Genomic DNA, 25,004 nt, shown 5'->3' with positions numbered 1-25,004 from the left:
CTTCTGTGATTCCCTGAAAAGCCAGTGGTTCAGTGCAGGCACAGTAGTTAGAGCATTGTCTTTAACATAACAACATAACTCAATGCTCTGCTTTTATTCCAAGAGGCCTATCAGCAATCTAACTTCGAAATCTGCATTTCCTGGCTTATGAGATCACCCATGGAGGTAGGCTCCCATTTCCTGAAATGATAAGAGCCCAACAGATAAGCAAAGGGCAAGAGCTTGCTCAATCTGTTAGTTATATAACCACATAAATATAACAGTCACTTTTCTTAGCATCAGGTACTTACTCTGTAATTGGTATCACTTAATGTAAAGCGTTGTTCTCCATTTCCCTTCTCAGCTTTAATGGTTGATGTAATTGCACTTTTGCAAATCGTGGTAGCATACCAATGCAGTTGCTTCTGTATCAAGTAAAGTACTTGGCGCTATTCGTGATACGTTAGTGTAAGACTCGGATGATCACAGAAATAGGACCAAATGGGGGATGCAGATGACTTGTTTGGTATCATGAAAGGACAAATATTAAGACAGTCCTTGAGAAAGAAACTCATAGTACTTAGAAAAAAAATATTTTTCTACATGAATTATGGTTTTTATTTCAGGTACAGAAATTGCTGCAGTATTAACCCAACTCCCTGAATTTTCATATGGGATAGGTAGAAAATTCCACTATAAAGAGAAACTCTGCAGATACTGGGATGCAGAAAAGTTACAAAATGTATTAAATAGTTTGAAAATTCACAACTGCTGTAAGGTGCATGTGTCAGGTGTTTGAGCCAGCACTTCAGCTGCAGTTGCAGAGCTTGTGGGGTGTATCTGCTTTCACTGAACATGCTCACCAGTGTAATAACTGACTTGGATATGAGCTCCACCAAGCTTTGGGGCTGCTCCTGCTTCTGCTTTATTCCAGGTGGAAAATGAGCTACTTTATATAAATAGTGATCTGATTAATACTGACCCTGCTAGAGAATTAAAATTGCTCCGTCTTCTGTAGTCCTGGCTGTAGTACCTAGCCAGCTGCAGAGCCATTTGCTGGGTTTCACATATGTGCCCACCACATCATATACAGTTAGCCTTGGTAGGTCACTCACTAGGTGACCTTTGGATATAAATGAGATGATCATAAACTCAGCCTGAAGCTGTGTTCAAATGGCTCACACCTGATGCACTGAGGACAACTGCTTAATTAGAGAAATATCATAGAAAAGAAGATGAGATATAGGATGGAAATGAAGGTTTTCATTCAACCTTACCTCAGGAGTTGATCAAACTCAAATGTTACTTACTTTTTCATTTTATTGTGTCCGGTGAGAACCCCTGCCTGCCACCTGGCCTCCCGCTGCACAGAGATGAGCAGAACTGAAGATGTGGTGGAAGCACCAAGCATGACAGCAGGGGAGTGAACTGATGCCTTTGGATTTGCCACTTGGTGTTACAGTTATTCCCTTAAGCTGCAAGGCAAAAAGCTTGCTGGATAACGGGAAAGTAAGCTTAGCTGGTGGAGCAAGGATCATCTCTGAAACACCTGCATGTCTGAATAATGCTTTCAGAAGAATAGGAGTTTGCCTGCAAGAAATACTCATAAAATCTCATCTTCGTCTACTTTGTACTGGACACTGATGTTTCCAGTTTTGGGGTGGGGGTAGAGAAAAGAAATTGCTGTACTTCATTGTAAATGGTCAGCAGAAGAGTGAAAGCTCTTGCTTGGAAATGCAGGCAAGGTCCTCATGAGAGCTGTCCTTTGAAAACTTTCTACAGAAAAGAATAGGGATTAGCTCTGGTCTGAATACTAACTTGGTCAGTTTTGGTAAACAAAGTATGCTGTCATCTGCAGTGAGGTCCCAACTAAAAAGTACTTGCAGCTGTTTATACCAGCAGTATTTAGGACCTCACCATCAGTTCAGCACAGAGACAGGACACTTCCCGTCCCAGGAATTGCCTCACCACGTCTCATTAACTCAGGTTTACTGGGATTTGATCAAAACCATAATCTCACCTCCCTGCCCACGCTGCCTTACTGTGTTTAACAGAAACAATCAAAGGCAGCTCTGAGCTTCTCATTTTCCCCGTGCGCCACTAAAATATAGTGCAGTGTGCTGCAACATCTGTAGGTGATTCCATGCACGAAGGAATATATTGATGCCTCTGCAAAATACTAGATTGGGGTCACTTCTGAAGCATTTGGTAGTACTTCTGTTGAAGGGAGAAGCAGACTGTTTTGTTTACAGCACAGGCATTTCCTTTGCTTCAAATGGATCTTTGAGGGCCTTCATTAACTGTAAAACCAGGGTGCAAGCTGGCATGTGGATTCGTTAGTGTTCTGCTTATTTACACTGGTGCAGATTTTGGCCTGTTTTCTTGCACCACGTATAGACAAATCCAGCAAGTTTGGAGGGTTCCCCCACTCCCCCCCCCCCCCCCCCCCCCCCCCAATGACTAATGTGTGCTTGGGAACTTTGTGTTTTTACAAAACCGTTCGCTTATCCAACAACACAAGCATTTGAAGATGCACAGTGTGCATGCCATTCAAGTCAGTTATTTCATGCCTAAAGTTAATCACACTGACTGCTTGGGCCAGCACACTGGCAGAGCTGGAATAACGGAAATATTTCTGGATTTCTTTTTTGTGGTGAGGACAAAGAAAGCATCAAAAAATGTTTGTTCTGCTAAATTGACGTATGCCCATCCCAGAAAGTAGTTGTGCTTTGCATGTGTTGAATTTTATGTGAGGTTTTCTATTGCAACTACATAAGGAAAACACATCCTAGCCTGACTGATCATAGGTGTATAGCTTTAACAGCAATTAGTTCCACTGATAGGTTATCCGAACAGCTGCCAGAGATATTGATCAGGAAAAAAGCTGTTTGGAATAGTGACAACTGAAACAATTGGTTTTAAAACAGTCAGAAGTATAGCTATTGATTGACTGAAGGGGATTCTTCTGGCCTGTAAGTGTACAATTTTGCTTTCTTAACTCAGCAGGATGCTGTGGTGTGAACTTTGAGAGTAATCTCTAAAGAAAGTTTAAAAAAAAAAAAATGCAGCAGGGATGATTGAACATCTTTCAGAGAAAATTATGGAGGAGTATAGGAAGCCAGGGCTGTTTTCCTGATTATTTCTCAGCCATCCAAATCCGAGATTGAAAACATTACCTAGATTTAATCAGGAAGATGTATAAAGGGCTATTGTTCAGAATCTGTCTGGAAACTCCATATGCACATCACTTTCCTGGGAATAGGAACTTTCCTGGGACTAGAGATGGCTAACTCATATTTGCAAACTGAGGAATGAGGAAATTAAAAGTGGTTTGACCTGACTGAGAAATCAGTACTAGGATTTGTTCTGGTTCATAGGCCCATGCTGATGGGAGGGATTTTACCAGGATGTGTTTTCTTCAGACCTCTGATTATCTGCCTTAATTCATGGCCACACAGAGGGATGGCACGTGGCATTATATTGAACCTCTACATCAAGAGACATTTCAGGTAGTGAAATGGTTGACCTTAGTATTTTTCAGAGTCGTTAAAGAACAAATGTCTCTTTCTGTTTTCCCCTTCTTTGTCAGCCAGTCATGGCAAAAGCAAACAATTTTAAAGTACAGTCTGTGAAGAGTCACGATCCAGACATTAAATTCATGTATTCAGAGTACGTCTGTTATCATGCACGGTCTGATATGCACGACACAGTTGTGTCTCCATCTGCTGAACTAGGCAATTGTTTGAAAGGTGGTAACGGAAGTTATATGTTGATGCTTATGTTGCTATGAATTGCAGATAGACAGTTTCTAAATTGATCTCTCCTGTCTATATAGCTAAAATGAGCTTGAAACAGGGAAATGGAAATTTAACATTTCCTTTTAAAAATCTCTGTCCAAAGAGAATTGTGTTTCTTTCCCTTTCCTTCCCCCCCTTGGGAATAACGTGCAGTCTTTGTTTGCCCTGTTTGCCTGCATCAGGGAGAGGTTGCATACAATGGGTCTTCCTAGGGCTTGGGCTTCTGGGGACGGCTGGGTTTGCTCTGTCTGTGCAAGATGGTTGAGCTGAGCCTGCTTTGGATAAGGGAGGGTTAAAATATCTTCCAGCCATCAAGTCCTATATTCTGTAAAGAAACATGATGCTGTTCTTGAATTACCAGCCCTTACCCTCTGTATTCTAGGCTGTTTCTTATTTAAACACTGTTAATTGTTGTTGTTTATGATCATATCAAAGGCCTCTGAAAACGTCAGCCAAGACTGATATCCCTGTATCCTCAGTGCACGCACAGAGCGGAACAGCTTACAGCTTTTCATGAACTTGTCCATTTCTTTGTGTCACCATCTCTTTTGGGAATGAGAGAAGTGAGATGTGACAATGTGAAGTGGCTTTTTCCAACGCCATGCAAACTGCCTGTGACAGAACTGGGAAAACTGACCCAGAACATCCCAGTCCAGGGCTCTCAGCCCATCCTCCTGCGTTAAAGCTCAGGCTGGGAAAAGGCAGATCCCAGAGCCCCGCTAAGCGTATTGCCAGCTTTCATTCATCTCACGCACTCAGCCAGCAACCCCTGCAAGGCTGCATAGGACTGAAGCCAGTCTCTTTCCAGTATAGTAGGAACACTCCTGTTTGGGGGGCTGAAGTTTTCTAAGCATGGTAGCTGCCCAAGGGTTAGACTTTGGTTAGTGCAAAGCCAGTTCATCTGCTAGCTTGGCGTAACAAGGAGGAAAACCAAAATACTCCCTTCACTTCCAGCAAAAGAAAAATCCTGTGACTTTGTCATAAACAGCTCTTCAGCTGAAGCAGCTAGGGATTTGAGCACGGAAATTTGGCATGGAAATAGCCTTTCATTACAATCATGTCTCTGAGCATTCCCGTGAAAAACTGCTTTTGATCAGCAGCAGACTTGGAAAGCATTGCCTTGCAGAGATTGCAGCCCTGCCTGCAAACTGCAAACCTGCAGGTTTTTTCGCTACCCATGAATATGATCATCATCATTATCCCAGACTATTATTTGCAGGGCAGGAGTGCTTCAGAGCTCCTGTGAGGGCCGAGACAACACTGATATACCCATTTATAAACGGGGAAGAGAAATGCCGCTGCTTCCCTGCAGGACTGTGCAGCTGCGCTGCTGCGGGGCAGGCTCCGGCGGGAGGGAGGGGAGGTGTGTCGGTGGGGGCAGCTGCCTGCTGGCAGGGTTTCCAAGAAAGCCCTTGTGTCCTGGCCGAGTTTGGAGCTGGCCGCCCGGGGGACGTCTGGGCGCTGTTGGTGCCGGCTGCGCGGGGCTGCATCCCTGCGCCGGAGGCTGCGGGCCGATCTCGCCCTGCCGCCGGCGGTGGCTGCTAGCGGGGTTCCGCAGGTCAGCCACCGCAGCTTTATCACCGAAAGAAGCAAGCTGTCTCTTGGCGTTGTTCTAGTAATCCGCGTTTGTCGGCGCGCGTTGGCGCTCCCGCAGGAGCGGAGGGGGGCGGCCGGGCGCAGGTGCCCGGCTGGGCGCCGGTGGGAAGCGGGGAGGCTGCGGGCCGCGGCCAGCAGCAGCGGGGGCCCGGGGCCGGGCCAGGCCGCCGCCGGCCTCGCCTCGCCGCGCTCCGCCACCGCCGGTGTCGGGCCGCCATCTAGCGGGGGCGGCGGGGCTCTGCCGGCCGGGCCGGCGCCGGGGCCACCCTTGGTTTCAAACGGGGAGTGCGCGGCCGGGCCGCTGCCCTTGGGGGCCAAGAAGGGCGGGACGAGAGCCGGGCCCGGCGGGCAGCAGCGCGGGCAGGGCGGCACCGTGTGAAGTCGCTGGGCGGGCGGTGTGGTTACGGGAAGTCCCGCTGTGCCTCGAAAACGCGGGGGTGGCCGCCGCCTGCCCGGCCGGGAGGCGCTGGCGGTGTTCGGCAAGAGACGGGGCGCCGGGGCGCTGCGCGGCCGCTGCTCGGGGGGCGCCCGCCCCAAGCTGGGCGAGTTCATCTTAGCGCCCGCATGCTGCTGGCCGCTGAAAGGTTTGGGTGCTGTCAGCGACCATTTTGGGTCACTCTCTTCTTGACTTTGCCTGTCATATCTAAAGACTTACTACTTGGCAAAACACATAGTTAACTTTGGTACCTGAAGTATCTATCTATCTGGAGAATTAGGCGGTATCAGTATTGCATCCACCACATTCAGTCAGATTAAGCCCAGTATTGTCAGTCTGAAACTTTTGCAACCTGCGCCTTAAAAGTCGTCATCAAATGGATCTTAAGCTTTAAATTATTAATGCAGATACATTTGGATTTTGTATTTGCCCTGAGTCTTGGAGCCTTTTAGAGATGCCTCGAAAACTCTGAAACCTAATGAGATAACCTGTGGTAATCAGAAGACTCCCAAACCAGTGCATTAGCGTCAGTCCGTTGTTACAAGCTCTTATTTGCAGTTAATAAGTGCTCACAACATACATACTGGGGGAAACTTTCAGTTCCACTGAAGTGGAGGGAACAGCACATGCTTCACACTCACTTCAATGCATTGTAGTGCAACTGCAACAGGAGAGAGGGACAAATAAAGGTGCTTTTAGGAATACAACCCAAGTTAATTACTGTGGTTGCATTTAGTGACCACAAACGGGACAGGGAATGCAGCAGGAGAAGGGAAGGCAGCAAGAGGCAAAGCCCATTCTCTAAGCTGTTCCCAGTTCAGAAGCATGGCAGTTCAGGAGAGTATGCAGCTGCTAAGCCTTGCACAGCAAATTTAGTTCCCTAACTTGTTCTGGTGCAGAAATTTCAGTAAAGGTGGCCTCTCTGGTGGGCAGGGTTAAGTGTACACAACGGTCTGCTTAGCCTACTAAATCCATCATATGGAAGTGATGACTGATAAAATAAGCATAGCCAGCATAGCATGCTGGGGAGAGGAGAGACGTGTACTCCTACAATAACTGATTGGTTGAAATAGCAGTTTTGTTTTCATTCCTCCCCCAGATTAGTGGCTAAAAAAACTACCACCCCTCAACAGTAAAAACAAAATGTGCATAAAGCAAGGATAATGGTTTACAAAATGTACTGTGGTCCTTCTGACAAATAGTTTAATTCCCAGCAAACATACAAGATGATAGTCTGCCTTTAGGTGGTGGAGCTAGTTGTGGTCATTTAGTGTCTTTGTCTAAGCAAACTTATTGATTGTACCCAACTCCACTGAAGCAATCCATAAACAGAAAATACCAATACAGCAACCAGTAGCATTCTGCCCAGAGCAACATCTGTGCTCCAAGCCGCTTACTGTAATACTAAACAGTACAAATCTGTTGATTTGATAACACAATGTCCAACGGTAAATCTGGATCAGCGTTGCATATATCCAAGATTAAGCATTTCTGAGTCAAAGCCTTCAACTCCATTACAAAAGAAATAAGCCTTAATTCTAATCTTGGTATAGCGGTGTTAGTGCAGAGTTACTTTGCTGATTTCACAGACATTACATCATCTTCATTAAATGGTAACTGAGATAACCGAGGTACGTCAGCCTCAGCTCTAACTCCAACAGCCACAGTTGTCTTAGTTCATTTTTCTACCAAGCAAAGCCAGCCTTGTAATTGCTTAGGAAAGACTGGAGGTGCACAGAATTCATCATGGCACTGTTTCCTTGCAAAGGAAATCTCCTGTAAGCTGACTACATGTTTGAAGAACGTACAGCCACCCACAGACTAACTAAATGAGAAACGTTGAACAAAGGCTAGTAAACATGTCAAGACAAAACAATTACACTTAAATATGAATTTTATTGCTAAGGGTATTTTGCTATAAATTAATAACGAGAATGAGGACATACAGTAAAACAGCAGTTACGACAGTGCACAAGAACATGAAGGATCTGGGGAGACGAAACATTTGCTGCATGCTACCCTCCATGACTTACACATACCTATCTTAGTCATATCATGAGGAGGAAAAGGCACAAACACATTTGAGGAACATGGGTGTGAATTTTCTCCTTTACTCAGTTTCCTTATCTGATTGCATCACCTATTGAATATCCACTGGAGAACAAACAAAATGAAGCCAGTGTTGTGTGACATTTAGGGTAGCTCTGTCTAGTCACAGCTCAGAGTGTGCTTCAGCACTAGAAACGATGTGTCTTTGCCAAAAGTCAGAGCAGTTGCTCTGTACATGAACACTTCCCACCCCTTCCTCTCTAGTTCGTAAGCCTTTACCCACTCACTAGAAGCAGCTTGCTCCCTATCCCCCCACATTTAAGCAAAAGAAGCCAACAGCTATGTTTTCACGTGTTAACTAAGAATTTGGGAGGGGGCCCTGGTTCACTGCTTTAACATGGCTGGACTTAGCAGAAGGCTGAGCATTTCCACCCCACTCTCTGGAAGGCCAGCTCTGTCCAGCTCTCTGTAACTGAGAATCGAAAAGTAACTAGTCACAGATGAACATATAGGCTTGTGACCTCTGTAAGCACTGCTATTTAATTCTGAATGGACTGTAACTGCTATACAACAGATTTAGTCATCCTTAACTGATAGTGTACACTGCAAAAAACAGTGGCACTGTCGTGGCTGTGGACCTCCCATAGCTTTAGGGAGGTCAAGTATTGGGCCTCATGTAGGAAAGCATGTGCTTGGGTGCTATGCAGGTATAACTGGAATCACAGCATCATGAATAGCACCATTCAGAAACAAACACCTGTTTAGGACTATCATTTCAATCTGTTTTGAAAATGGTCTTGCCACATCCACTGCCTCTTCCCATCACTATAGTGTCACCTATCTGCAGAAGCTGGCATGGCAGTCCCTCCAAGCCCCAAAATTCACACTGGCCCTGCTCCTTCAGCTCACAACCAGCATCTACACAAACTGCAGATATATTAAGTACTGGACTGGGCCGAGAAATGCTGTTGAGTCATGACTATGTATCCAGCTGGACATTATTATAGATATGACCAAACCTCCACTCTGTTCCTGAGCAACAGGAGGTATGGCCACGTCTTCAGGAAGCAAGTCTATGAGCTTTAACAACCAGTGAATTCAAGTGGCTATCCCCATGCTGCTGCTTTGTGCACCAAGACATTTCCACTTCTGCTTCTGCAGTGAGATCAGACAGGCTATAAGCACCCGCAATAAGATAACTATTCTCTTGATTTTATGGTCTAGCACAGTTTTGTACATTTGCTTTCTAGCTTCTAAATGCCTGTGCTACCAGGATAGAAAAGTAGCTCGTGATTTTTGTATAAAAGCAGCCTATTGTTACCAAGATAAAACTAGAATCTTCAGCTTCAATTTGTAATTTTTTTTCCCCTTGAGAAGGAGTAAGGTTATTTTTTTAATGGAGACTTACTTAAATTTGAACTTTTAAAAAGATCATTTCTTGCTTTGAATTCAACCCAGGAATGTTTTGCAATCAACAGTCTTTATCTTACATACTTCACTTGAAGAAACTGGGGACCTAGATACAGTTATCTCCTGAAAGCACAAGAGACATGTTTCCCTGCTGTAATCAACAGCTCTTGCAAAAAAAAAAAAAAAAAAAATAAAACAAACCAAAGAGACAACAAACCACACAACAGAACTCTGAACTTAAAATAAATTACTAGCTGATTCGCTTTGTGCTATTCTTTCACAATCATTACGAAATTCAAAATAAATCACAATGATGTTCAATTGTTTTATTCTCCCCCACCCTTACAAGCTAAATATCACACAGGGAGCAGAGGAGATGGAGGCATTCTGCAGAACTAGTTATGTCGCAAAGCACAAACTAAACAGCAGTGTAGACCTGTAATCAGCTTCAAGGTTATCTCAAGGCTTAAAAAGGGTACAAATGTTTGTTCACTTAAGTTCCAGACAGTCACCATCTCTTTCTGACCTTACAGGTACTGGGCCTCTTAAGAGAACTTCAGTAGTGTACTCAATTTCTTTTGGTTTGGATAAGCAATAGGAAACTTCTGCTTTGGTCCTCTTTTGAACCTCCAGCAAGTCCTTTCAGTTAGAGACCACTGGCAGAACATATGCAGCTTGTATTAATCTGTGAAAGGACATGCATGCACATTGGTGTACGGCTCTGAGCCAGAGTTTCTTGAAAGAAGTTTACATTCCCTGGATTAGGCCCACTCTTAGTAATGCAGCCAAGATTACAGCCGTCTGTTTCCTTCTGATGATTTCAGTTTGTTGAGTTGGTCCTAAGAGTCATGAAAGCTTAGTGCTTCCACTGGCTGCTACCCAAACTCTTGTCCAAGACCCCTGTTGCTTAAATATGTAGGATAGAGCCAAGACAGCTTTAGGATGAAATTACAAAGGTTGAGGCTTGATCTAAATTTATATGGGGTGCAAGTTCTCATCTATTTTCTTCTTTCCTGACATACCTGAAACCCCGTGAACCTTAAGGAAATGAACCTACTTCTGAATGAAAGCAAAAGAAAGCCTTAACACATTAAAACAGTATCAATACAGGAAGCTGAAAGTGGAAGTATAAAAATAAGTCCTCTTACTGTAAAGAACTCAACTTAGGCACCCTGCCTCTCTTACCTGAATAAGAAAGCATGTGCATTTCTTCAGAGCTTTCTTTCCCCTGCCAAGCACAGCTCAGCATGGATTAGAACAGGATAAGGTAATAGGCCACATAACACACATAACATTTGCACTCCAGGTTACAGTCCATAGCACAGCAGCCTGCAGCAGCACATTGTATAAGGACCAGACATACAAGCAAAGCCAGCCAGGTTCCTAGGAGTGTTTTCCTTAACAAGTCATGGAGGGAAGAAGAGACCTGCTGAATGTGAGAGAGAAGCGTGCATAGAACAAAGCCAGGCTCAGCTGTGCTCAAAACTAGTTGCAAATAATGAACCTGGTTCAGGAAACGTTGGAGGCTAAGAGGCAGACATTCTATCCTAGCCACAGCAAGGCAGCTGGTATCAAAGTGCCTGTGTGCAAGGTCTACTTGTGCTGTTTGTCTCTTCCCCCTTGACTATTACTGCCTGCAGAGGGGTTCTGGTAGGCCCAACAGGGCAAGGGTTGTTCAAGTTAGTTCTCCTCCTGCAGACTCTGCAGAGCAACAGCAGTAATGAGCAGAGACACTAGACAATGGCCTCTTCCTCAGCAATGCAGTTGGTACAATGTCTGGGGTGACTGTGCTACAGACAAGGAAGACCACTTGCAAAGCTAAAGATCCATTATTTCCATCTGAGCAGAGAAGAGTGATTCAGCATAAAGAGGGAGATGGAACAATAAACATATTGGTCTTCCTTGGCACTGGTCATTCACATTTCTGGGAGAATAAAAGAACTGAGGAGTGCTGCTGCTTCTTAGCAGTTTGCTTACACGTTCTCAAAGACATCTTCACCTGGATGGTGTGAGAGACAGGTATAGGACTCCATCTAAGAAAATACACTACCATCTGCAGGCAAGTTTGAAAACAAAAAAAAAATCCTCAAGCATGGCAGACTACCTAATGCCAAGGAGTTTCTGCTGAGCTTTATGTTTGTCCAGGGAATGTTCAGAAGCCAGTGGTACATATATACTAATGGAGGGCTCCTGTAAACTTCCTATTTGGACCAGATTTTAGACCCCCCAAAAATCCATTTTTTCTATGGTGTTTACAAAACAGTCTGTTCATAAAGCTAGTGACTGCTACCATGTTACATTGGTTCTCATACTGATCCTTATCAGTACAAATCCTTATATCTCCAAACATCAGAACAGAATTCAAAAGCAGCACATGCCATCTCCAACCACTTAACTAAATGGTGCCTTTAAACTCTCCTTAGGACAGTTAAGAATCAGTTATTAAGATATCACTACTGAAAAATAACTATTGCATTTCTTAAAGTTTAACAGTAAACAACATTGCCAATATATTATTGCACACAATAAAGGTTTTTGGAACTACAAAGATAAGGAACGGGTAATCTAGAAGACCCAGAATAATGATCCCAGAGCCATTCCAGTTGCTGCTCCAGCAAGCATGCCCAGTGCAAGATCTCCATCGCTGTCACGGTAACGCTCTCGAATGATGACATGGTTTGCAGGGGGTTGGCCATAAGGTCCTAGGTAATAAGAGATTGTTAGGAGGAGGGCAAAAGAAACATATGTCTTAATACCATGCATTGCGATTTCAAAACATGCCCATTCTTTCACTCTCGTCCTTTGATTGAACACTAAGATGATGTCAACTACAAAGGTAGAATAAATCTCTGCTTTGGATTCAGCCTCCACATTTATTAACTAAATCCAGAAGCCTAGGAACACTTCTAGCCTCCTAAGAGTTTAGTATCTGGGAGAAAAGGTCATCACAAATGTAAAATGGAACATTGTTCTGCATTTATATTAGCAAAGAACCTATGAATTACTTGTATCATTCTGTCAAACACTTAGTGGATTTAATGCAAGCAATGGGTCTAAAAATTGATTCAGCCTTGAAGTTAAGGCAAATAGTATAGTTCCCCCCTCCAAAAAATCTTTGGCAGCTCTTAAGCCAGTGGTTTGTCAGAAACTGTGTATCAGTTATTTACTCTACAATTACTGCCTACTACTTCAATTCAGCCTTCACATCCTGGACTGATCTGTTGTGTGGTGACAGCTGCTATGTTTCTTTTCAGATGAAGATTGGCCCAGTAGTAAGGAAATAACCTAAGACTCAAGAAACCACCAATTGACCCTTGCTCTGCAACAGACTTGTACAAGCTCCACCTGTCATGTTTTGTGACTTAGCTCCTACCTGCAAAGCAAACATAATGGTATTGCTTTCCCTTCCAGACTTTTCAGGAAGATTAAGTATTCTTGAAGATGTTGCAATGTTTTTTGTAACGGATACTGAAGTAATCCAACTAATACAACTGGAAAAGGCTCTCACTGACTCAATGATGCATGACTGGGAACCTCATGAGAAGGATTATGTCAATTTAGAGAACGAGCAATGAAGCCAAATGTGCAGGGGTTAAGTTAATTGCTTAGGTGACCCCTAAGATGTAGTTGCAGTCACCCTAGCGGAGAAAAACATTGGTTACTATGCCCAACCTGTAACTAGTATCTTAACACACTGGACTTGCAAACTGTTTAGGAGAGTTACTCTTTAATGCTGCTTTTTTGTCATACAGGTTTCTGAGGCTTGATTTCCAAGGCCTGCTTGTAGTTTTTAAAAGTTGTTCTTGGGACCTTCAACAAGCTGCTGCTTTTCAGCTGCTAAGAACCAACAGAACCCACCTTCCTCTGTGTTGGTATATATATATGATCTGTATCTTAGGACTTCACTAACTTAGATGAGGAAAGCTTTAAAAGCTTTAGGCTGATGCACCTCTCTTGTAACAGAAAATGGAAAAGGCAAATGAAATAACCTGACAAATGTCAAATGGAAAAAAAATATCTCCCTCAAAACTGAAAACATTTCTGAAGAGAGATTCTTATTTGCAGAGCCGGACCATAAACAATTAGTAAGTTAAATCTTCTGATTTATACTACCCATACTACTCTAAAGCCCCAATTCTGTAAAGCCCCGATTCTCTGGGACACCCTAAAATGTTCGTCTCTTTCCTCTTTTATTGGGTTTGAAAGCTATACAAACCTGAACAGAGCAATAGAATAGTTCATAAGGCTGAATGTACTGCCTCGCAGCAATTCCAGCATGAGGGGAAAGAACCAGTTACCACCATGCTTTGGGAGTGGATTTACCTTTGAAACTTGCATTTAATTCTGAGGTCATAGCTGAACATCAGTGTTGAAATAGTTAAGCTAGGTATAAGAGCAACAGATGAATCAAAATCTCCATCAATGCCCGGTATGGAGTACTGAATCAATCTTGTTCTGGCTCTTCTATCTTTCCTTAGAAAACAAGCTGCCTACTGTAGTTAGCGAGAGAGTTCTGTGTGCTTCAAAAAGAGTTTATGAAGTAATTTAAATATGTTGGGATCACTCTGGGAACATTTAATCACTTAATACAAATTTCACTGCACTCGCTTTTTTGTGAAAGGGTAAGGGGACTTCGTTCCAGTTACAAGTCAGGTTTCTTTCTATCACTCTGTTGTGCAGGAGTGGTGGATGGTAAAGGATGGTGATTAATAGAATTAAAGCCAGAAAGACTGACTCAAATAGCTTCTATAGGAAGGTGAAGGGTATGGTTGATACTGATTACCTTGGTACGGATACTGATAGGGAACAGCATAAGCTTGTCCATTGGAGGCATAGAAGACTTGAGGACCAGTAGGGGGATATGCACCATTGTACTGATCGTAGCCATAGCCATAAACCTGGTGAAATTAAAAATGTCCATTACAAAAGTATTCTTTGCTATGTATCCGATTATGCACTTTGTTCAATTGTCCTTCATTTCTAATGCAGTTAAAGTTTCACTAAAATATCCAGTCTGTACTGATACAATCTATCTACTCCCTGGAAAGGACTTAAAATAGCTGCTTGAAAATATAAGTGCTCCTAAGCAGCATTTACTCTCCACCCTTCCTGGATGGTGAATGGCAGAGGCAGGGCCTGGATCATCAGGCAGAGCCACAGCAGCCTTACCAGCTTCTCCTCTCTGCCCTCATGCCAATCACAGCTCTCTGGAGAGCTCAGAAGTGCCAGGTAGGCAGCAGCTGATCCCAAGAAACTCCAACCAACTTTCCTCTAGCACACTGCAAGTAAACGTCAGATTCAGGACAAATACTCTGTAGCCATATGTTTTGGAAGCAATTTTGTTCTCCAAAAGCAGAGGCCTGCTGCTAGCCCTGGTACAGCTCCCAGTACCACATCTAGTTCTTAACAACTATTTCTAAGAGCAAGGGGCTGGAGCGGAGCAGAGCACCTATAGTGCAACAAGTAACACTAGCCCAAACTATCCCTTTGCACATCACTGCATGTGAGTCAGAACATCCAGAAATCCTCAGTGTATACTGGTTCGGCCCCAGTGCTGCTCCTTCTCCACTGCAAAAGAACTGTGCATCCAGAAGCTAGAGTTATTTTGTTGCTATGACATCTTGGATACAACAAACCTTATGTGTTAAAAGTGACAGCTCCAGTCATTAAATCCTATTTTTAAAACTCCTGATTTTATATCCTTCCAGTGCTTACACAATGTGAAAGTATAGTCACACCTCCTTATGTTAAAAGCTGCATGGCCAATATTTTTCAAGATTAGCCAAATAACTTGTGCCCTGTCTTTAAGAAGCTTTATTTTCCAAGTTCACTGAGCAGCCATCCCTTTATATACCTCCCAACCAAATCTGCCTCATCCCTTTCAAAGCAAACCCATCTCAAATAGGAGTGACAGTAGATTGTTAGTGCCTTACTCTCACTCTCGTTTTGCACAAACCTTAAAGCTGGATCTAACTGTGAAAGTTAGGGAGTACAGTTTGGGTGCTTGAAGGATGGCCACTTCTGCTATCTCACTTATTTTAATGCTTCCCAACTGCAACTCTTACCTCAGGTGATGGCGTGGCATAAGCTGTATAGGGAGGAGGAGCTGAGGAAATGGCTGTCTCGTCATACATCACGTCAGATCCCACGTAGCCCTAAACACCATGGAAAGGTAGCAGTTATCACCTTTTCCTACAGACAGCCAGTTAGAGTAGTGCAAGGATTAAAACTTAATGACCCCAAAGAAAGAGTAACCTTTAGATGTGCTGCAAGTTAAGCAAGCAGTGAGTACCTTATAAAGCGCTGCAAAAAGAAACTACTTGGAGAGCAGACCTGGGAGAACACAAATGCCTAATCAACCACAGGAAGGAGCCATAAAATTTCTTACCTGTGTGTGTGCGCACACAGACATGCATACGTGTGTATGCAAGCATACCAACTCCTTCCCTCATTTTGTAGCCTCAGTTTTAGAAATTACTCTCTTGTTCATCCTCTGTTTTCAGATAAAAAAAGCCTTCACAACTAAGCTAGCTGCTTCCTGGCACCCTGGAGTGGTATCACCAAGTTCTGTAAGAGCAGATAAAGGAAACAAACGCAGCAGCCAAAAGTGGCACCCGAACGTTTTAGCAGAACACTGTCATCCTTAGCCACCTCTCACTTTCTGGCTGTGAGGAAAAAAAAATGCAATAAGAGAGGTTTAAATGTAGGGATTTGAGGGGCTTGGTTGTTTTTAGGGAATTACTTTGCAAATGCCACCTATAATTCTGGTCCTTTTTGAAGGCAGCTGTGAGGCAAGCGTGATAACTTACTTGAATCCATCTACAAGGAGCTCTCAAAGATAATTAAGATTTGTAGCAGTAGCCTTGTATTCTTGCCCCTAATGTCAGAAATCTACAGTGATGCTCTTAGTCAGTGCCCTATCCCAAGAAAAAAAAACAGCTCCTTTTTTTTAATTTACAAGTGAACACTTTAATAGCTCAATAGAGAATGCTCCTATTGTCTCTTGTACCTGGCCTGTAGAAAGACTTCTGAGGGCATACTATGGCCATATCCCAGGTCAAACTTGTGGTGGAGATTCTAAGGATTGCTTGAAACACTGTTGAAAGCACGGTATTGAAGAGGCAGGTATTTCCACCACCTGAGAAAAACTTCAGCAAATGCTCAGATCTCAGCAATAAATGTATTCTGTTCTGCTACGGGGAACTCTGTACAGGCATATGACACAAGCCTGCAAATGTCTGTAAATGACATAGTTCTCAAAGCCAGGGTGATCACCCTGCTATTCCAGTAAAGTTACGAGGCACTGCTGGATGGTCGGTATTTTTGAAAGCTGTGTCAGACACCTACAGATGGACTCAAACCCAGTTACCCGGTTAGTTCAAATCCTTGTTGGAGACCTTTAATAGCTTTGGAAAGTGCTAATTTATGATACTACTTGTGCAGAGAGCTACCTGCCCTGCTTTCAGTAGCTGGGGTCTGCCTTGGCTGACAAAGGTGATGCACTGGCAAGTTTTGAATGCCATCTAGCAGTGCTGGCAGCTGAGTGAGAGACATGAAAAGCAGCAGCTCCTAACTCCTGAAACCAGGAGTCAGCATCTCACACGTAAGCAAGATAAAGCCCCTAAAACTAGAGCAGACAGACCATGTGTAGTGTCCTCTGCATGAGGACAAGTCCTTCACTTCTCATTTAACACCAGGATGCAGCATAGCATAGCTGCAGAGGCAATTGTGTCCCGGGTAGTTTTGCTATGACAAGTGTTTGCTTTGGGTATCTACAGATCTAAGTTATATCACATGAGAGATGCCTCAGTACAGTGGCCATGTGAATGTGACCCATCAAAAACTGAGATAAGCTTCTATGAAATGCAGCATTTCCCCATGAAACAAAAACATCTTAGGTTGGTTCAGTCTAGCCATCTAAGGAAAGCTAAAGCTGAAGAGTACTCTGGAAGGCAGTCTGGAGGAAAACAAATCAACAATACCCACAAGCGGATAGATGTGGTTCCCCAAAGTTCTAGAGAACTCCAAGACTCACAGAGAGGCTTTTATGATTCCTGACCTCTTCACTCTCCACAGCTAGCATGCCAATGCAGAGGTAATATACTCCTTCTTGGCATGCCTGCACTCCCCTCCAAGCACCTCTTGCTGCTCCCCTAGTCTCTGCCAAGAAGCATCCCACAATGTAATGGATCTACATTAACAAACAGTTTCTTTGCAGTAAGCTTTCTTTAGCACTGCGCCTGGTAGGCAACAAACACTGGGAGTGGAAAGTGCATTTTTACTGGTTGTAGATTTACTTTTTGCCCACAGCCTCAGTGCCCACTTCTCTTACAGACCAGCGTCCCAAACATTCACTTCCACCCAAAGAAATCATTCCCTGAAATTATTCACTTCCACTCAGCATGCATTTGCCTGGACTTGGCTGCAAGGATGACGTGCTTGTGATCCAGAGGATCATTCTTCTCCCACCCACAAGCCTCAGCATCATGCTCATGACCCTGTTTTTCTCTAGCAGAGAAGGATGGGACATGATTTCAGAAGTAAACTGCTGGACCACACATAACACTGATGTGCTGCTTCTCTATCAGTATAAAGGCTAGGTTGTACACTTACTGTGTTTGTTCTGGTGTCCTGGAGAGCGATTTTCCATGCCCTGCAAAAAAAACCCCATTGTTTAATGGAACACTGATAAAAATTAACACCACTTTTTCTTTTTAGGACTATGAAAAAAACAAGGTTAGCAACTAGAGGTACTGCAGGAGCAGAGTTTAAGATACTGCATATGTCAAAGCCTAATGATACACTAAAATGAACGCATGAAGGTGTTACACCAAGATTGAGAAAAAATTACTTTCTTTGCAGAGCTGAGAAGGAATGAGAGGGAACATGAAAAGGAACAGATGTGGTCTTGAAGGTCCACACTGCAAGCACAACAGCCAGGTAATATGCAGCCATCTTCAGGATAAGGAAATAGGAAGAGATGCACCAGGGAAGTTATATCTGCTGCCTGAACAGTTGCATCTGTGCTGACTAGAGAGTGTGCGTCTTGACGCTATTACAGTTTGAAGAGAAGGTACATACACTTCAGATACTTCCATGCCATATTGGCTGGGAGCATGCTCGGTCGATGCACCATGCATACTTGGCAACCCCTGATGACAGGAGTTATCTAACTATACACAGCCAAGCTCAGCTGAGAGTTCACAATAATGGAGTATTGTTCCTTTCACTACTGATTGGGATGTCCTTGGGCGATGCAGGGTCATGTACTATTTGAAGAATGGGAAAAGTAAAAAAAAAAAATCTGTTCAGCATGTCTTGCGTTAATCATATTAATAAGATTCTTTTACTCCTCCTCACCCTTCGGTGCTTTCAGTGACTTAACTTGCAGCTAGTTTGCATGAGCTAGACAACTGCTTATAGGAGAGCTATATTTTTTGTCACTGAGAGCCTGCTTTTACTTGCTTGAAAACTTTCTTAAAATGTATCATCTCTGAAAGTCCAAAGGAAGGAAAATAATTAGGGAGAGAAAAAGAAAGATAAAAGAGGAAGAGGCAGCAAAACCAATATTCTCTGGCAGACTTACAGGCAGTCATCTGCACTCTCTGCACAGAGGTTGACTGTCTTCCCATCACGGCAAACAATCTGCAGTAAACAGTCTCTCTGCTTCCCCTCTGGAGGCTGGAAATCTGAGTCAGAAAAAAGAGATGAGTTATGAAATATCTATAACCAGAATTTCATGATTGCATTTACAAGAAGGGAGAGAGTTTATGCAAAAGTCTGGACAAAATAAAACTAGGGCCAGTTGTAGCTGCTTTCCATGGCATCAGAACAAATTACAGAAGGAAATAACCTGTTCTTGCTCTTTAGAGTGTCCCGAAAGTAAGTAGCTCTCAACATTGTCCCTAAGAAGTGCAAGTGTCTTACAGGAGAACCAATCCATACGTAGCAATAAGTACTCTCCTAGACTTGTGTCCTTCACTTGTGTCAGCGTCAAGTAGAGTACTAACAAATGCTAGAAGTGAACTTAGTAATACTTGAAAAAAAATCTGCTGAGGTTTCCCGTTTGTAGTCCTGCCTCTCACTCCAGCCAGCACTATAATTACACCTGTAACACTATCATCAGACACACAAATGTATTGTGAACATTCCATCCTCACGTGCCTGCCTGCCACCTGCGCATACAGTACACCGTCCTCACTGAGTTTTAAAAGGAAGTATCAAACCCTAACCTAATCTATCACATGGTGATACCACACCCTGGGTATCTATAAGGGAATTTAGTAGTTGGTTGGGTTGGAGTTGGGGGGGGTGTGTTTAAAAACAGTGAAGTTGCACACTTCTTGGACATGTTTACTTCTGCTGTAGTGTTGTAAATGGTATGCTGGGCAGGCTGCTGGGCAGGCACTGAAGTTGTAAAGAATCTCTGAATACACAAATCCTGAAGTTTTCATTATTACCTCGACATTCATTCCCCACTCTGAGGTTGATGCAATGGATTCGCATGTGGATTTTATCTTCTATATCATGGCGATTTTGATCATCATAGAATATTAAGCGGCCATCAGACCACAGGTCAAACCAGTTCTTCTTCCAACGCCGTAAAATAGTACCTTAAAAATCAGACAGTCACTTTTGAGGACTCATATTGGGAAGTATTTGTGTCCTAGAGTTAATAAAAAATAAACCAAGAAATCCTTCACAGTTGCTCCAGACATTCTGAGGTGCCAAGCAAAATCCTGTACTACAACATCTCCACTTCAGAACATTACAGAATTCGGTTCCATATCTTATCTAGTATTCAAAGTCACAACTGAGTTTATTTTAAGTGCATAACCTGGCGCTTTAGTTTTAACTTGCTGCAAGAACAAGCAGAGGGCAAGACTAATTGAAGACATTAAGGTAAGGTGTCAGGTACTAAGTTTCCAAGTCTCCACTTGTACAGCACTAATTACAGAGCAGCATCTGAAGCTGAATGCCAGTCAGACACCTCAGATATGGTACATCCTGTTTCCCACTGGTATACCCAAAAGGTCACATGGAAATGCTGTCATGACAGGTCATTTTGTGAAGTGTCCTAAAAGTAAAACAAAAAACAAAACAAAACCAAACAAACAAAAAAAAACAAAACCAAAAAACAACACACAGACCTAGAGACTTGTTTTAAGAAAGACTGGGGAATTACTAAGTTGCTCTGACGTTTCTTGAGGAAGTTAGACACGGTGGGGAGAAAAGGAGGTAAAAGGCCTGTGACTTACTTTGCCGGAGCAGCCATCCACTCTTCACAAATGCCATTGTTGCTTAATCTAGTGGACAGAAGAGGAAGGTGAGGGGGAGAAAAGCAGTCTTCAGTATTTCACAATAATACATTAGAAAGAGGCATCTCAAGGTATAATATCATATATTATAGCTGTGTGTACCCAGCTAGTATTGCAGAGAGACAAGGTAGATCTCAGCTGAAGATATTCAGTAAGGCACAACTAGTATTCCAGGACTTAACACATGGAACAAATGTGCAATTGTAGCAATCCAACGTGACTATCAGAGACCACTCTTAAGTTTAACTGGAAAACACACAAGCTTACAGCTACCACTCTTGCAACATGGGGAGGAGACAGACTGGAGTGACTGCTGCCTGACTCGCCACCAGTTCCTTTCAAAGCTGTTCTCTAGACATAGGCGTGCTTCCTGTATTCTTCAGTCTCAGGTTACTAAGCACCCTCACTTCTTTCCTATCTCCCTTTTTTTGTACTTCCTCTTCTGTTTTTTTCATTCACTGGCTCAAAGTCCATCTGAAACAAAAGCTGAAACAGTTTAATCTTAAACAGGAAGGAGAAAGCTGTTCTTATGACTTTTATTTCTTCCAAATCGTCACTAGCTCCCTCCAAGATGAACTGAAATAAGTTAAGCCCATAAAATGAGATTCTCCTTTCTCCTCAACTTTTAAATGAAGCTTGAAATGGCATGGGAAGGACCCTGCACTAAATTCAAGTTATCACACATGACATTAAGCACTCGGCCACTGCACTCTGGTTTATGAGCATGCTAAAGAAAAGAGATCAAGCATACGATATGTTGGAGGATGAGTTTTTGTTTTATAGCATAATGTGTTCTGACTATTGTTCTAAAATGGATTAATAAAAACATAACTATCTGGATGCAATTGAATTAGAAAAGCAAGAAAAGAAGCATTTTAATCCTCCCTTGAGAAGGCTGCCTCTTTTAGAAATTATTTGTGGGCCTTGTAAGCCAATATGAGAGACGGATACTTAAACCTACCAGATAACATTCTGCTTATAGGAGCATAAGAAGGGCAGGGGGGAAGGTGGCATAGTAGATTTGATAGACAGAGGAACTCCTTCCAGACAAGGAATGTGTTTAAAGGTGGGGGGGAGGGAAGAAGAGAAGAGAGTTTTGTTATATTCTAGTAAAATATAAAGTTAGTAAGCATCCACTTATTTTCTGATAGATGTATATATGCCATCTATTAGATATTACTTCTAGCTGTGTCCCCTTCACAGTACTGGGCAAATTCTGTAACACACAAGTAAAGACTATGGCCAGCAGGATTTCATATTGAAGGAATGCCACATCCAGCACAGGCTCGGGTGTGATGGTGAGAACCACATGCAGGTAAAGTTGAAGGTCCAAGATAAACCTCTTACTCTTGGCTTTTGTACCAGCTCACTGGGAAAACAAACATTTAGCTGACAGCCCGTCAAAAGGGAGTGTCAAACTCCTATCCTGCTTTAATCCTGGTCACCAGGTCTTGCTCTGAGGTCTAAGCATGCTGTTGTCACCTGTCTGCAGAGGGAGAGCTTCAGAAATAGTCCAATTTATTCTGCCAGAGTAACAAGGTGGTACAAAGGACCTGAGCCTCATTCTCCCACCACCCCAGTATATGCTCCTCTCCCCTAGATTCTCCTTTACAAGGAAACAGTCATCTTGCTCTTTGTTTTCACAGGAATGGGTCTCTCCAGTGGTGCTCCCAAGTCGTCCAGTTTGCCCACTAAGGTGAAATCACTGTATATTTCCAGAGGCCTTGTAATAGTCTAAGAGCCAACAGAGAACTTGCATGAACTTCAGTTCTCTTACAAGTGCTAGATTAGGCCATTGAATGTTTGTTGCTGCCTTTAAACCTACTCTGTTACACAACAGCATAATTAGATTTAACTTAGACACATAAAGGGGAAGAAATGAAGAAGAAAACATTTCTCTTGACAAATTAAGCTTTGCCTGTCGTTACAGAGTGCCTCACAATCGAAGACTCACATTACAGAATGTCTCACAGCTATCTAGGGCTACAACAGCAAAGGAGGCTTCAGCAGCTGTACAGCACCTTGCATGTCATCGCAGATGCAACTAAATTTTCCCAACACAGAATTTAAGTGCCCAGAACTTCAGCTCTGGATAGAGAGCAAGGAATCACACGGAACAATCTGTCAGCACTGAAGTAGGAGGTGCAAAAACAATTGGATATTCTTCTCTCGCCCTTTTTAAGCACAAGCACTGACTTAGAAGTCCAATACAGTATTCGCAATCAACCCACATTATGTTTAAAAGAGTATTTGCAGAGCTAGAAGATAGCCTGGCACGATCAGCTGCAACTGAGTATTATTTGCTTGTTAAACTAGCTCAGTGCAAACGAACATGGAAAATGGGATTTAAACAAAGATATCAAAGATCAATTTATCACCAACCTCAACAGAACTTCCTTGGCGGCTGAAATCTAAAAGTAGCAGCACCCTAAACTGAAGATAAGTTAAAAGCAAATGCAGCGAAGGGGTGGGGCTATTCCTTCAATAGCAGTTTTCCTTTTTTGCACAGAACATAATGTGGAATATCCAAGTCTATTCCAGTTCACTTCTTGTTCTCAAACCCAGTTGGCTGGTAGGAAAAGCAAACTTCAAAACAAATCAAGTGTTTCTACCTGCAGCTTGTAATTACTAGAGCAATTTTGATTAAAGCAGTCAAACTAGCAATGGACTCGATTCTGCAATCCACGTAGATGGAAGGGGCTTAGCCACACAGACCTAAGGACAGCGCTGAGTCCCAGGCGACCAGCTGTGCCCACTCACCCCTCACCGTTACTTTATTCCCAAGACTTCAGGTAGAGAGCTATGCAGCGCTCAGAGGAGTGTCCACATGTGGCCCTATTTGCTCCCCTCCCCTTTACAACAAAGCAGGTTTCCTATTTTTGGAACTTTCTGACTCTGCAACTAGCTACATGCAGGCCTTTTGTCCATCAAGTTGTGTTTATTTCAGCCAGTGCCCGAGAGATGTGGCTCTCGGTTCAAAACCTGTTCGTTCCCGAGCGAGCCGGGGCCCAGGCCCAGGCGGCTGGGAGAGGCGCCATCGCCCCGGGGACAGCTCCCCCCGGGGGCAGCTCCCCCCGACAGGCCGCCTGGGGGCAAGCTGGCACCGGGCCCGGGCTCGCTCCCCGCTCTCCCGCCCCGCCGTGAGGGCCGGCAGCTCGCCCGCGGCTCCGCCTGCCCCAGGCGCGGCGGCAGCTCCGCTCCCCGCACCCCCCGGGCGCTCGCACGCTCCCTCCCCGCCAGCCGCCGCCGGGCAGCGGGCAGGGCGCGGCTGGCTCGCCCCGCAGAGGCCGCCGGGCCCAGCCCTGAGAGCCCCGTCTCGCCCTCCGCGTACCCGGCAGCCGGGCCGAGAGAAGGGACCCTGCCAGCGCTCCCCCGGGGCGCCCCCCCGGCCCCGGCAGCTCCGGGCCCGCCGGCCGCGCCGGCCCCGGCCTGCTCCGCGGCTCCGCTGACCTTCGCGCGGCCGCCGGGCCGGGCCGGGCGGGGCAGCCGCACAGCGCCGTGCCCGCCGCTCGCCGCCCCCCGCCGCCGACCCCAGCCGGTGGCGGGCCGCCGCCGCCGCACCTACCTGCCGCTCCCGGCCCCGCGCCCGCTGCCGGCCCCGCTCCGCCGCGGGCAGCGCCAGCCCCGTCCTGACGTCAGCCCGCCGCGCTGCGCCGCCCCGGCCCCGGCCCCGGCCCCGGCCCCGGCCCCGGCCCCGGCTCCCCCCGCCGCCGAGGCCCGGGCCTTGCGGGACGCGGCGTGTTTTCCGTGAGACCCCGCGGCGTTTGGTGGGAACGTGGGTGCCCCGGTTCGGATCCCTGCGTGGGGAAGGCGCGGTGCGGGACGGTGACCCAGTTACGGGTAGCGTCCTCTTCCCCCGAGACACGCAGTTCCTCCGTATTTTAAACGCATCCCCTTCTGCACAGGTTAGCGCCTGGCACAGCGACAGCCCCGTCACATTACGACACTTGGACTTTTTTCTTTTCTTCTTAGTGATGATCATGAAAGGGACATTTTCTGCTCTCATGCCATCGAACTGCAACAAAGAATGAGAGAGTCACTTTGTTCAAGCCGTCACGCAAGTATTCAAGGCCAGAAAGGCCAGCTAGTCTCTGACCTCTTACACAAAACAGCCAGGAACTGCATCTCAGTGATGCTGGCATGACAGCTCTAAACTGTATTTGGGTCAGTGCTGCCCGCACACTGCAGAATCTGAACTGATGGAGAATGCACTGTGTCACTGGTTAATTATCTTCACAATTAAAATTGTGTTTTCCATTTCTAACCCAAAATATATGAGATAGTTACAGTTTAAAATGAGGAAAACCTCTTGGGGAGATGTAATATTTCCCCTGGATGATGGAACTTCCTATTAGAGCTTTTCCTAGGTTCATCCTGGTAACATTGGAGGGAGTATGACTCCTATCATCACAGTTAGTA

General features: G+C 44.6%; 1 protein-coding gene across 2 annotated transcripts; it reads right to left on the bottom strand.

Moving 5' to 3' along the window:
• Positions 1-7,684: 7,684 nt before the first annotated feature.
• Positions 7,685-24,249, bottom strand: PLEKHB2 (pleckstrin homology domain containing B2). 2 transcript variants are annotated; one of them, XM_082320100.1, is made up of 9 exons: positions 24,151-24,212; positions 20,912-21,059; positions 20,526-20,573; positions 19,728-19,880; positions 18,854-18,956; positions 17,881-17,920; positions 15,333-15,422; positions 14,051-14,165; positions 7,685-11,969 (listed from the first exon to the last, which is right to left on the bottom strand). In XM_082320100.1, the coding sequence occupies exons 3-9, from the start codon at positions 20,560-20,562 to the stop codon at positions 11,833-11,835; spliced, it is 675 nt and encodes a 224-aa protein (XP_082176226.1). In that variant the 5' UTR covers positions 20,563-20,573; positions 20,912-21,059; positions 24,151-24,212; the 3' UTR covers positions 7,685-11,832. The 2 variants fall into 2 exon arrangements, with proteins under 2 accessions (XP_082176226.1, XP_082176225.1); XM_082320099.1 differs by lacking the exon at positions 20,912-21,059 and having other exon boundaries at positions 24,151-24,249.
• Between the last annotated feature and the right edge of the window lie 755 nt (positions 24,250-25,004).

Source organism: Platalea leucorodia, assembly GCF_965183815.1.
Source record: "Platalea leucorodia genome assembly, chromosome: 8".
Taxonomy (NCBI): Eukaryota; Metazoa; Chordata; class Aves; order Pelecaniformes; family Threskiornithidae; genus Platalea; species Platalea leucorodia.
Note: the sequence above shows the minus strand (reverse complement) of the source record. Positions and strands in the feature narration are given on the sequence as shown.

Bases quoted from the DNA above. Each gene is read 5' to 3' on its own strand.
- PLEKHB2 (XM_082320099.1), bottom strand. From the start codon at position 20,562: ATGGCATTTGTGAAGAGTGGATGGCTGCTCCGGCAAA. The intron at 18,957-19,727 runs GTAATAATGAAA...TTTCTGACTCAG, and splicing joins AGTGGGGAATGAATGTCGAG to ATTTCCAGCCTCCAGAGGGG. The intron at 15,423-17,880 runs GTAAGTGTACAA...CATGGTGTTTAG, and splicing joins AGGACACCAGAACAAACACA to GGCTACGTGGGATCTGACGT.